The following is a 14306-nucleotide window of genomic DNA, read 5'->3' as shown; positions in this document are numbered from 1 at the left end:
ATAAGACTCCTCGCCAGAAGCCCGCTGGTTTTCTTCTTCCTCTGCCTGTTCCCGAACAACCTTGGTCTCTGATTGGTATGGATTTTATTACTGACTTACCCCCATCCCATGGCAACACTGTTATTTGGGTGGTCGTTGATCGATTCTCCAAAATGGCACATTTCATCCCTCTTCCTGGTCTTCCTTCAGCGCCTCAGTTGGCTAAACAATTTTTTGTACACATTTTTCGTCTTCACGGGTTGCCTACGCAGATCGTCTCGGATAGAGGCGTCCAATTTGTGTCTAAATTCTGGAGGGCTCTCTGTAAACAACTCAAGATTAAATTAAATTTTTCTTCTGCATACCATCCTCAATCCAATGGACAAGTAGAAAGAATTAACCAGATCTTGGGTGACTATTTACGACATTTTGTTTCCTCCCGCCAGGATGACTGGGCAGATCTTCTACCTTGGGCCGAATTCTCGTATAATTTCAGAATCTCTGAATCTTCCTCCAAATCCCCGTTTTTCGTGGTGTACGGCCGTCACCCTCTTCCCCCCCTCCCTACCCCCTTGCCCTCTGGTCTGCCCGCTGTGGATGAAATTTCTCGTGATCTTTCCATCATATGGAGAGAGACCCAAAATTCTCTCTTACAGGCTTCTTCACGCATGAAGAGATTCGCGGATAAGAAAAGAAGAGCTCCTCCCATTTTTTCCCCTGGAGACAAGGTATGGCTCTCCGCCAAATATGTCCGCTTCCGTGTCCCTAGCTATAAGTTGGGACCACGCTATCTTGGTCCTTTCAAGATTTTGCGCCAGATTAATCCTGTCTCTTACAAACTTCTTCTTCCTCCTTCTCTTCGTATTCCTAATGCCTTTCATGTTTCTCTTCTTAAACCACTTATCATTAACCGTTTCTCTCCCAAATCTGTTCCCCCCACTCCTGTCTCCGGCTCCTCGGACATCTTCTCCGTCAAAGAAATTTTAGCATCTAAAAAGGTCAGAGGGAAAACCTTCTTTTTAGTGGATTGGGAGGGTTGTGGTCCAGAAGAGAGGTCCTGGGAACCTGAGGACAATATCCTGGACAAAAGTCTGGTCCTCAGGTTCTCAGGCTCCAAGAAGAGGGGGAGACCCAAGGGGGGGGGTACTGTTACGCCGAGCGCTCCGGGTCCCCGCTCCTCCCCGGAGCGCTCGCTACACTCCTCTCACTGCAGCGCTCCGGTCGGTTCCACGGACCCGGGGCGCTGCGATACCGCCTCTGGCCGGGATGCGATTCGCGATGCGGGTAGCGCCCGCTCGCGATGCGCACCCCGGCTCCCGTACCTGACTCGCTCTCCGTCAGTTCTGTCCCGGCGCGCGCGGCCCCGCTCCCTAGGGCGCGCGCGCGCCGGGTCTTTGCGATTTAAAGGGCCACTGCGCCGCTGATTGGCGCAGTGGTTCCAATTAGTGTTTACACCTGTGCACTTCCCTATATCACCTCACTTCCCCTTCACTCCCTCGCCGGATCTTGTTGCCTTAGTGCCAGTGAAAGCGTTTCCTTGTGTGTTCCTTGCTGCCTGCCCCGACCTTCTGCTCCGTCCGACCTTGCTTCTGTCTACTCCCTTGTACCGCGCCTATCTTCAGCAGCCAGAGAGGTTGAGCCGTTGCTAGGGGATACGACCTGGTCACTACCGCCGCAGCAAGACCATCCCGCTTTGCGGCGGGCTCTGGTGAAAACCAGTAGTGACTTAGAACCGATCCTCTAGCACGGTCCACGCCAATCCCTCTCTGGCACAGAGGATCCACTACCTGCCAGCCGGCATCGTGACACTGGCACCCTGCTGCTTTCCTTCCTCTCTATGTTGTTAGTCAGCATCTTGGCTTTTAGTATACAGTGATCCCTCAACTTACAATGGCCTCTACATACAATAGTTTCAACATACAATGGTCTTTTCTGGACCATCGTAACTTGAAACAAGTCTTAAAATACAATGTACAGACAGTCCAGATCTGTGAAACTTGTCAATGGCTGGAAGAACTGACCAATCAGAATGAGCATTCACTGGTAAAACCCCTGTATTACTGAAGTGTATGCACTGACTGGCTGTCTGGTAGCGCCCCCTACAGTACGGGGAGGTATTACAAGTTCTGTACTACTCTTTACCTGTATTACTGAAGTACATGCACTGACTGGTTGTCTGGTAGCGCCCCCTACAGTGCAGGAAGGTATTACATGTTCTGTACTACTCTTTAACTGTATTACTGAAGTACATGCACTGACTGGTGCCTGGTAGCGCCCCCTATAGTACAGGGAGTGATTACATGTTCTGTACTACACTTTACCTGTACCAGGGTTATCTGCTTCTGCTCCTGGTGAGGGCGGCTCCATTTGACTTTTTTAGGACATTGGCCCTCATTTACTTAGAAAATCGGGTTGTAAGTCTATCTTGCTTTCTTACCCGACTGCTTTTTTCCCCTGATATTTATTATTATGTCGCATCCTGTTTGTCGCATGTGCGTCTTTTTGGCTTGGTTTCCAACTCCTCTGAGTTGTCGGGAAAAAATCCACAACAATTGAACAAATTCGGGTTGGAAAGCTTTATAAATGCGTGGGAAAGCTCAGAAATGTCGGGTTACGCCCCTTTTTCGGGTTTGGGAGAATCCACATCGGGCCGGTCGGCAATAAATGTCATATCGTGTCGCAGACTGGCGCACGATGTCTGCGACATGTCGCAGACAAAGATGCGACAAAAAAACCTGACAAAACAAGTCGGGTTTAGAATAGTAAATGAGGGCCATTGTGTGCACTGTACAGGACCCTGAAGAAGCTCCTGTCCTCTACATAGACAGTGATTACAGCTCCCAGCAGATCTTTCTTACTTTTATATATATGGATTTGCTTTATCTATATTAGTTATCTACTTATTTTTGTTTAATCCTCACCTTTTCCTATTTTTGGATGACATTTTGGTGGCTTCCGAACCAATTCCCAGGTTTCCATAGAGTTATGGTCTCAACTTACAATGGTTTCAACCTACAGGGGTTGTCCTGGAACCAATTAATATTGTAACTTGAGGGACCACTGTAAAGTCTTCGAAAGTAACCGTGAACTCGTGTAGGGCAGATGCTATGGAGTTCCTGTAAAGACAGGGGTTAGTTTCATCCCCTTTGTTTTTTTACTGCCCAGTAGCATTTTCCATTGGACATCTATAAGGCCCTAAGACAGTAACCAGTCATTGCACAATGATTGTGTCCCATTCATGACAAGTAGTTTCACCAATTGGTAGTGATCCCATGAAAGGGGAGCAAAGAGATAACAATTGTACGAGTAGTTAAGATTTTACTCCTTTGGACATCGAAACCAAAATGTTTCTATTTTACACCTTTCTTCTGTACAGAACAATAGAACCGATGAATATTTTACAAGAAATAATTTCTTTCAATATATTATATAAACTGCATTATTGGATACATACAATGGAGATTAACAAAGAATGGAAATCTAGCAAGACACGAATATTTATGTACGATATTTGTACAGTTGAATCCATTGTTCATTTGACAGGGATTTCTCTTTGCAACCTGACAGTGCTAGAATTCGTAGACTACACCTCATATCTAAAGAAAGATGCAAGGAAATGTGTATATGATCATCTGTTCCTCTAGAAGTTGTTTTTATCTAAGACCTGTTTCATACACAATTGCTATGGTCCAGATCAGTATCTTCTACACAGTGATGGACTGTGGTCTTGTGCAGCACCATCCATAGCTTCCAATGTGTCCAAATCTGTGATTATAGTTATTCTAAAGTCATACTGACACGTTAGCATTCCTCAGAAGCTGCTGTGTGGCGTCCACATATGTAGGGTTCACAATTCAATCTCTTGTTGGAGCCTGAACAGTCACATCTTGGCCTCTAGCATTTCTAAGAAAAGTTTGTGCATGGGAATCCTGCCTTCCAGCCGGATCTGGCAGAAGGTGCGGACTGCTTCGTTTGCCGTCTGGCGGAGTAGTGGCAAAGTCATGAGAAGTTTGCCAGATCGGTGAGGATCCTCAGAATGATGTTCCCTCTCGTAGTCTTGTAGGGCTTCGTGAAGACGATCTTGAAGGTTTAGAACAGACTCCACATTCTCGATGCTACTGGAATCTTAAGGAGAGAAAGAAAAATGTTTACATATCAGCCCCAAAAATATTTTTTATATGTTATTTTAATATGTTCATTGATCGGTTGGTCTTGTATCTAAACTTTCATACGCCATGTCATAGAGATACGTCAGAAGTTGTGATCGGTGGGGGCCAAGCTGCGGAGACCCCTATCTATTGCTAGAATGAAGGGACAGAAGCGGTCGATTAAAGGGGTACTCAGCCCCTAGACATCTTATCCCCTATCCAAAGGATAGAGGATAAGACGTCTGATCGCGGGGGTCCTGCGGCTGCGGATCCCGGCTGAAGCACCCCAGACATCCGGTGCACGAAGCGAACTGGCGATGCGGAGCAGAGGCTCGTGACGTCATGGCCACAGCCGCTCGTGATGTCATGGCCACGCCCTCTAAATGCAAGTCTATGGGATCTCATAGACTTTTATTGAGGGCGAGGCCATGACATCAGGAGCGGCTGTAGCCATGATGTCACGAGCCTCTGGCACTGCACCCCATGCTCTAAACGAACACCGGGTGCAGCAGGGATAGGATAGGAGATAAGATGTCTGGGGGCAGAGTACCCATTTAAACTCTCTGTCCCTTCATTTCTATTTAGCTTTACTAGGAAAGCCAAACATATGGCGTATGGACGCAGTAAAAGTCTATGAGACTTTTAGTCAGGCCATTCTCTGGACAATCCTTTTGTTCTTGGGAGAAGTCCCCAGGAGCTTTCTGCCAGTAGCTTCATCCCATCTCTCCATTAAGAACACATGAACGCTTGGCCAAGCCGAGGGATTGGAAGAGATAATTGGGAGAGATAGCAGTAGGCCAGAAGAGCCAATAGCTTCAGAAGGAGCTGCAGTTGCTTTGGCAGATTTGGCTAGGCCATGTATTTACATGGTAGGTTCATTAGAAAAGAGGCTATGCAATATGTGGCCAACGGCAAAGTCTCCATTAATAATTTTCTACCGTTTTGTGTCTTATAGCTGTAAGGCAGACTTGTACAATATGAAAAAGAAATAAAACAGACAAAAGCGCAAAGGACATGTGCCGTTACTCTGATGGTACAGAGATAAATGGAAGCAGCAGTAAGGATAACCGCTCACCTGAGGGTGTTATGCTTAGAGCACAACACCTATTAATGCTTGTAACCCAATGATAGGGTGAGAAGTTGGGAAGCAGCCTGGATCCTACCCGTCTCTGTGTTCCACAGTAGCGGTCGGGGAAATCAGCGTTAGAAACTGCAAATTGCAGAGGATGAAAACTTGGACCCTCTTGGCGCTCACCCGATGGAAGAATTAGCCGTGGAGGACAGTGGATAAAATATTCAACACTACTTTAATCAGCGCTAAAGACTACGCGTTTCAAGGGGTGGGACCCCCTCTTCGTCAGGTCATCATAGAGGGGGTCCCACCCCTTGAAACGCGTAGTCTTTAGTGCTGATTAAAGTAATGTTGAATATTTTATCCACTGTCCTCCACGGCTAATTCTTCCATCGGGTGAGCGCCAAGAGGGTCCAAGTTTTCATCCTCTGCAATTTGCAGTTTCTATCGTTGATAGCAGTAAGGCAGACCTATACCTCTCCATGGTAACAGACATGGTAACAAACTGAGAAGTCTGAATATGTAGTTTTTTCTTATCTTTTCTTTGTCCCCTATTTATTTCTATACATACATCTGGTATATTAGAAGGAAATAGGTGACTTATCAAAGTGATTATGACTGCAGGATCTGACAACACTGGGTTTGTTTGTTGTCTGTTACCATGGGAATGTATAAGGGCTGTAGACAAAAAGCAACAGGACTTTGCTTAATGACTATTTACTATAGTACTATAGTTATTTTTTTATTGAAGATGAAATAAGGAAATACTGGTTTCAATGGTGGACATAGCCCTTTAATGCAGAAGTGTCATGGGATAAAAAATTTACATTTTCCCATCCCCCATATTTCATCTCCTATTACCTTTTCATTATTTCTTACTTAATCTGTTACACCCACTTTTCTCGTAATAAGTAAGAAGGGGAGAACTGATTTAAAGAGCAGCCTATTAGTAATTCACCGATCAATAGGGCTGATGGATTATTTAATTATGAGATGATCAGTCTTGTGGTTGTACATGTAGTAATCACTCCTGCAGCAATTCACAATTACAGCTGCAAGGCAGATGGCCATAGACCACCCCACAATTTTTCCGATATTCGCTATATTATTATTTATGTTGCTTCCATAGCACCAACGTATTACACAGTGCTGTACAGAGATTACCATCATGCATTGCAATCCATACTACCAATGGGGCTCGCAGTATATTTTCCCTACCTTAGCTACACACTAGGGCCACATTTTCCAGAATACAGTTATCCTATTAGTATGTTGTTGGGCAGACTAGATGGTCCAAATGGTTCTTATCTGCCGACACATTCTATGGGGGAGATTTATTAAAACCTGTACAGAGGAAGAGTGGTGCAGTTGCCCATAGCAGCCAATCGGATTGCTTCTTTAATTTTTTTAAAAGCCTTTTCGTTTCTTGAAGCTTGGGAGGAAACCAGTAAACTATAGGTTTTAGATGTTATAGTTTGTTATTTGATTAAAAATGCACCCAGAAAGTATTGTTAAATCATTCCTACTATGCCATCCCCCCAGCAGAGGTACTAGTTGTATCCTACAAGCCCTGAATTTTTAGGCTTAGTACTATCCATAAAGAGGAAAATATATTGTAGGACTCATCCCCAAGGCTTTACTTTGGCTCCATTCTGTACAACCATGGAGCTCTGCCCCCCACGATTTCAAGTTTTTGCATTCTAGCCAGACGGCTCCTACAGCGATAAGATGGCCAGCTATAGAGGGTTATGTGATGAAGGTGTGAATCTGCCTCCTCCTTAGTAGTACACTGCACACAGGCAAGGAGGGCAGGCGAATTCTCCTCCACTAGCAGAGTACCTGGTGTTGCCTGGTCTTTCTACCTAAAGGTTGTGGGAGAGGAAAGGCAACAATGACACTCTGTCCTCATATCCCGTCCAAATAGCTGGACCTTATATCCCATCCTCCTATCCCCTCCTCATAGCCCAAATTTATACTCCGTCCTAATAGCCCAACCTTATATCCCGACCTCATATCCTGTTCTCATATCCCGTCCTAATAGGCCAACCTTATATCTTGTCCTCATATCCCTACCTCACATAACGACCTTATATCTTATCCTCATTTCCCATCCTCTTATCCCGTCCTCATATCCTGACCTCATATATTGTCTTCATATCCTATACTCATTTCCTCACATCTTATCCTGTCCCCCCCCCCCCACACACTTCTCTCCAACTGCCTTCTGGACAGTCGGCAAGATGTTTACAAGTCCCGGACAATCACTGCAGCCCGAGATTAACGTGATCAGGATATATACTGGAAGCCCCATAGACTTTCCTGGGACTTCAGAGAAGAAAACACCACTGTTGAATATTGGAGTTAGGGTTAATTTATCTCTACTATATTTTTAGTTGACATATAAGTAACATGACCAAGTTTCATCGAAATATCTCCAGCCATTTTGAAATTATGATGAAACATATATATATATATATATATATATATATATATATATACGGTGGGGATCAAAAGTTTGGGCACCCAAGGTAAACATTTGTATTAATGTGCATAAAGAAGCCAAGGAAAGATGGAAACATCTCCAAAAGGCATCAAATTACAGATTAGACATTCTTATAATATGTCAACAAATGTTAGATTTTATTTCCATCATTTACACTTTCAAAATAACAGAAAACAAAAAATGGTGTCTGCAAAAGTCTGGGCACCCTGCAGAATTTATAGCATGCACTGCCCCTTTGCAAAGCTGAGACCTGCCAGTGTCATGGATTGTTCTCAATCATCATCTGGGAAGACCAGGTGATGTCAATCTCAAAGGTTTTAAATGCCCAGACTCATCTGACCTTGCCCCAACAATCAGCACCATGGGTTCTTCTAAGCAGTTGTCTAGAAATCTGAAACTGAAAATAGTTGACGCTCACAAAGCTGGAGAAAGCTATAAGAAGATAGAAAACGTTTTCAGATGTCAATATCCTCTGTTCGGAATGTAATTAAGAAATGGCAGTCATCAGGAACAGTGGAAGTTAAAGCAAGATCTGGAAGACCAAGAAAAATATCAGACAGAACAGCTTGCAGGATTGTGAGAAAAACAATTAAAAACCCACGTTTGACTACACAATCCCTCCAGAAAGATCTGGCAGACACTGGAGTTGTGGTACACTATTCCACTATAAAGAGATACTTGTACAAATATGGTCTTCATGGAAGAGTCATCAGAAGAAAACCTCTTCTACGTCCTCACCACAAAAATCAGCGTTTGAACTTTGCAAATGAACATACAGACAAGCCTGATGCATTTTGGAAACAAGTTCTGTGAACCGATGAGGTTAAAATTGAACTCTTTGGCCGTTATGAGCAAAGGTACGTTTGGAGAAGAAGGAAAACAGAATTTAATGAAAATAACCTCTGTCCAACTGTTAAGCATGGGGGTGGATCAATCATGCTTTGGGGTTGTATTGCAGCCAATGGCACAGGGAACATCTCACGAGTAGAAGGAAAAATGGATTCAATAAAATTTCAGCAAATTTTGTATGCTAACTTGATGCCATCTTTGAAAAAGCTGAAGTTAAAGAGAGGATGGCTTCTACAAATGGATAAGGATCCTAAACACACCTCGAAATCCACGGGGGATTACATCAAGAGGCATAAACTGAAGGTTTTGTCATGGCCTTCACAATCTCCTGACCTCAACATAATTGAAAATCTATGGATAGACCATAAAAGAGCAGTGCGTGACAGACAGCCCAGAAATCTCAAAGAACTGGAAGACTTTTGTAAGGAAGAATGGGCAAAGATACCTCAAACAACAATTGAAAGACTCTTGGCTGGCTACGAAAAGCGTTTACAAGCTGTGATACTTGCCAAAGGGGGCAGTACAAGATATTAACTCTGCAGGGTGCCCAAGCTTTTGCAAACACCATTTTTTTGTTTTCTGTTATTTTGAAAGAGTAAATGATGGAAATAAAATCTTACTTTTGTTGACATATTATAAGAATGTCTAATCTGTAATTTGATGCCTTTTGGATATTTTTCCATCATTCCTTGGCTTCTTTATGCACGTTAATACAAATTTTTACCTGGGGTGCCCAAACTTTTGATCCCCACTTTATATGCATAAAGAAGAGTGAACTTGCACTCACCGTCCATGTAGTCATATATATCACGGGTCCTCCGTTCAGCAGGGAGACATAATATGAGAGCGCTCAGGGGCTAACAGCCGTTTTCGCATACAGCTGTGTTAGAAAATGGCTGTTAGCCTCTGAGCGCTCTCATCTTATGTCTCCCTGCTGAACGGAGGACCCGTGATATATATGACTACATGGACGGTAAGTGCAAGTTCACTCTTGTTTATGCATTGATTTTCAGTTTTCCATTTTTCACAACTTAGCACCCCGTCAGTATTTTCATTTGTCAGCTATGGCCACTGGACACTACCGGGACTGTGTTTTCAGTTAATGCAGGTGCGCTAATCAGTGAGTGTGCTCTCTGTTTCTCTTACTGGTCCGTTTTATATATATATATATATATATATATATATATATATATATATTGTAACAGACTATTAAATCAGAGTAGAGGTATAAACAGGAATGTGTTTCCATTCTCTGACAGCAAAAAGAGATCAGCGATTGCAAAATGCTTTGAATAGTTAAACCATGTGATATAAGTTACGGTTCATAATGTAGGCATTAAAGGGGTATTCCAGGCAAAACTTTTTATATATATATATATATATATATATATATATATATATATCAACTGGCTCCGGAAAGTTAAACAGATTTGTAAATTACTTCTATTAAAAAAATCTTAATCCTTCCAATAGTTATTAGCTTCTGAAGTTTTCTGTCTAACTGCTCAATGATGATGTCACATCCCGGGAGCTGTGCATGATGGGAGAATATCCCCATAGGAACTGCACAGCTCCCAGGACGTGAGTCATCAGAGAGCAGTTAGACAGAAAACAACAACTCAACTTCAGAAGCTAATAACTACTGGAAGGATTAAGATTTTTCAATAGAAGTAAATTACAAATCTGTTTAACTTTCCGGAGCCAGTTGATATATAAAAAAAAGTTTTGGCCTGGAATACCCCTTTAAGGGTTAATGTGGGCACTTATAAATGGGACATCTATAGATTGGGCTGACAGAATCCATTCTGTATCCAGCTCAGATCATTACGGCTACAAACTGAAATCCAAAGTTACAGAAAAAGTGTTTGTAGCCAAATAAAGCAACTGACACAAATCCAAATTAAGCAAATCCATTTACTGCATGGATCGCTCCAGGCTTCAAAGCATTTGCTTACTCTGCGAGGATTGAGCCCCCCCTTTCCTGCCCTCCTTTGTTCCGATCCATCCCACACACAAAACACCTCGGGACATTATTGATCGGCCATGCCAGACTCCAAGAGGCGGCCATCGATAACACAGCACTGTCTGTTTGTAAGAGCCTGTGACAGCTGTCAGTGGGATCATCTCGTGACTCACATCTCACAGATCAGGGACGGATTGTATGGGAATAGTAAGAGAAGTGTTAATGAATGAGGAAGCCATAGCGGCAGATAACCTGATAGGAAGACAATAAATGTTGATCATATTAGAAGTACCACTTGATTCTGCCCCAAGGAGTCTTCTGCTTACAACCCTACTCTATTAGCGAGAGTTCAGCTCTTGAGGACTCTGTGCTGTGTACAAGCCAGGTTATTCCTTTTGGCAATGGCAGCTAAATAACCATTTTGCCATCGGGGGGTTATCTGCGAAAAATAGTTTGTCCTGGATAGACAACTCTTTTAATCAATGTGCAACCTCAGTTCATCTCAGTAGAGTTTTGGTGGCCGTAATGAATGCAAATGTTCTTATATGACAGTTTCTGAACCCCATTGTGTTCACATGGGTGAACGTAGATGCGAGGATCCGGCAAGATCACTCAGAAAATAGATGTTATGGTGGCGCCTGGAGCAACTGTATGGAGCATATACCTTGAAATAGTCATTTTCCCAGGTATTGCAAAAACAAGGTGATCTTTTATTAGATTAAAATAATTGACAACGTGTTTCGCGAGGCAGCCCTCACTTCATCAGTGTCAACCATCACACCGTTAGCGTGTTTACATGGAGGTGTTTAATTGTGCAACTAAATCGTGGTATGCAGGGAACACAAACAGAGGTGAGGGGTCTAAAGCAAAGATTTAACTGGGGCCCACTTCTTGACCACCATGCTCCTAACCACCTAGAAAAGGATGGCTTGGTGCTTGCTCACTCCCATCTCCTCTTCATAATCTTTTCTTTGAACATACTCTTTTGTGGCATGTCTGGTTTCGAAATGAGTGTTGGTTTTGATGTAAACCTTGTATCACTTAGTCCCTTCAGCAACACAACATAGAGTGAATTTCTCCACCTTGCCAACTGATAAATATTTCACCTTTTCTATGGCTGAAGCCTGAGCCTAAATAATGAACCCTCATGGTCTCCATTCAATAATACACAAACCCTGACTTACTAAAAAATAAGAGAAGTCTTGTGCTTAGGGACTAAGATAAACAAGATTCCTCTACTTTCCTTACGTCCCTGTTCAGCAGCACAACTTATGGGGATGTAGCAAGAGCCCCCAATGATAGGACAGACAAAACACAATGTGGATGGAGCCCGGGCTCAATATATAGGCTCAGGCTTCATCCATTTAAATTTCCACCTATGTTGTGCTGCTGAAAAGGAGTGTAAGGGAATACTTTGCTACTCATGCAGAACACCATACTGTTAAAATACAGAACATCCATACAAAGTGTCAATTGGTACCAACTTTTCATAGAGTCATATGCATGGGCCCATACTGTTTCTGCAGCCCATTCAGATATACAGGGGGTTAAAAACAAGGGCACCCATCATTAAAGCTGCCCATAGACTTAATAGTCATCACCGCTGGTGGGATTTTTTTGTGACAACATTTAGGATTAGTGATAAATGAAAAGTCCAACCATTGAACAATATGGCACAACCATTGTGTTATGTACAGTCCTGGCAGATAGCGGTGATGGATACCTGAGTTAGCGAGAGCCATGGCCTTCAGGGTGACAAATTCTTCCTTGTCCAGCTTTGTTTTTCGATACTTCCTGACCAGCTGAAGCAGAACCGAATGAAGATTGAGAAGACCTGAACTGCGGCACTGTTCCCTGCTCAACAAGAAGTTCTCTGCCACTGCCAGCTCGTCATTCATCTGTAGTGACCGATAGACGATGCCCAGGACCAGGACCTCCATCCACGCACTCTGCAATAGGGCCATCTGATCCACCAAGGAGAGGACTGAGAAACCTAAGATGAATAGAAAGACTCAGACATAGTCCTTCTATAAGATGTGTAGATGGTATTGCTATACAGTGCTATATAAGTACAGTATTGGTGTGATTCTGGGCTTTATGAAATTAATAATCTGCAGTAATAACAATAATAAACTGCATATGGCCTGACTGAGATCAGATGCTAAATCTGAACCAGGCCTAATAGACATTGGGGGTATGTATTTACCCTATTTTTTTGTCTGTGATTTGTCGCAATTTTCCCTTTATGTCATTTTTTTCCGACAAATGTTTGCGACAAATGGTTTAGAACAAAATCACTGATTTCACTTTGTTAGTCGTGATTTCAGTTACAATCATGCCTTCGTATGAAATTCATCATTTGCGACTTTTGTTTTGGCGCATTTTTGGGGCGCAATCATGCCCGGCAAAATCCAAGTGGAGAATTAACAAGTTTCAGCTGCTACAACACAGCCAGAAAATGTTGCCTTGAATTCTGGGGCAGGATTCTGCGCATTTTATAGGCGCATCAATTACGCCAAATTTAACAAGTGGTTTGTGACAAATGATAAATCTGGCGCAAAAACGCACCATTTGTCGCAAAAAAAACACCATTATTGATACATGTCCCTCATTATGTGGTGTGAAACTATAAAGTGGGATTATACAGAAGAATATGGTACTATTTGTGTAACCTGGCATCTGTGGGGAATTATCCAATATTCTGGATATCATTGATACTAATTTAGAGTGTAGTTTATGCCAAACTACACTTATAAGGAATGGTCACACAAGCAAAAAAAAAATCTAAAACATTCTGAACAAAAATAAAAATATCACAATTAGTCTGGAATTTTCTTTGCTGTTTTTGCTGATTCTGCTGTGTTTTTTAATGTCTTTTCTGACATTTTTTTTCAAACTCTTAATCATTTCAACGTCACTTCTTTCTTTTCAACAATGTTTTTTGAAAACCACATGGAAGCTGAAACCCATACATTTTGGGGGCATTTTTGTGCCATGTGAACATACCCTTTGCTTTTTTTTTTTTTTCCTTAATTGAGTGAATTTGCTCAGCCTATGGCTCCTCGTTGTGTTAGATACTGGATTATTCATCTAGTCATGTGGTGGACGTTTGATAGATGTAGTTTTACTGTATGTATAAAGTCTGGTTCACACAATGGAATTTCCGCTCTAAAGTTCCAGTGCAGCAGCCTCCATTGTCTTCAATGGTTTTCTGCTGCACTGTGCACACAAAAGAATTTCAAACTCTGCACTCTGAACGTGTTCATTCTTTCGGCATTTTTAATGGAAATCTGCACAGACTGCATTGCCATTAATGGCGACAGTGCATGTCCGCATGGTCCTAACCCATTGCAGGCAAAGTCTCCGCCCAGGTGTCGATTCTGTACCCTAAGGGCTTATGCACACTACAGAATCCAGGTACATGTATGCCCGGTCCTAACGTTGATGGATTTCGGCAACGCCCATTGCAGACGGAGTGTCCCCCCCGGGTGTAGATTCCATAACCTTAGGGCTCGTTCACACTACAGAATCAAGGTGGAGATTCCACCTATAGCAGATGCCGGTGCTAGGACCACCCTGAAATGCATCGTCTCCAGGCGGATTCCTTTGAAAGAATGAACATGTTCATTCTTTTGGCAGAATCTGGGATAGGGAATTTCCGTAATGAAAATGGTGCATCAAAATCTCATTTTCTACAGCCAAATTATTCTCCGGAACATACATTGGGGGAGATTTATCCAAACCTGTTCAGAGGAAAAGTTGCTGAGTTGCCCATAGCAACCAATCAGATCG

The 14306-nt window shown here is 42.8% G+C and overlaps 1 protein-coding gene across 8 annotated transcripts in view; it reads right to left on the bottom strand.

The window, feature by feature from the left end:
* Nucleotides 1-3294: 3294 nt before the first annotated feature.
* Nucleotides 3295-14306, bottom strand: part of LOC130290448 (estrogen-related receptor gamma-like) — a 43527-nt gene continuing 32515 nt past the window's right edge. For all 8 annotated transcript variants that reach the window (XM_056538087.1, XM_056538086.1, XM_056538091.1 and 5 more), the window contains 2 exons: nt 12238-12507; nt 3295-4104 (listed from right to left, as the gene is read on the bottom strand). In XM_056538087.1, the coding sequence (XP_056394062.1) occupies nt 3860-4104; nt 12238-12507 (515 nt within the window). In that variant the 3' untranslated portion in view covers nt 3295-3859. The remainder of the gene's footprint in view (nt 4105-12237; nt 12508-14306) is intronic.

The sequence above is a fragment of the Hyla sarda genome, chromosome 9 (assembly GCF_029499605.1).
Source record: "Hyla sarda isolate aHylSar1 chromosome 9, aHylSar1.hap1, whole genome shotgun sequence".
NCBI lineage: Eukaryota > Metazoa > Chordata > Amphibia > Anura > Hylidae > Hyla > Hyla sarda.
This window is presented reverse-complemented; position numbering and strand designations above follow the sequence as displayed.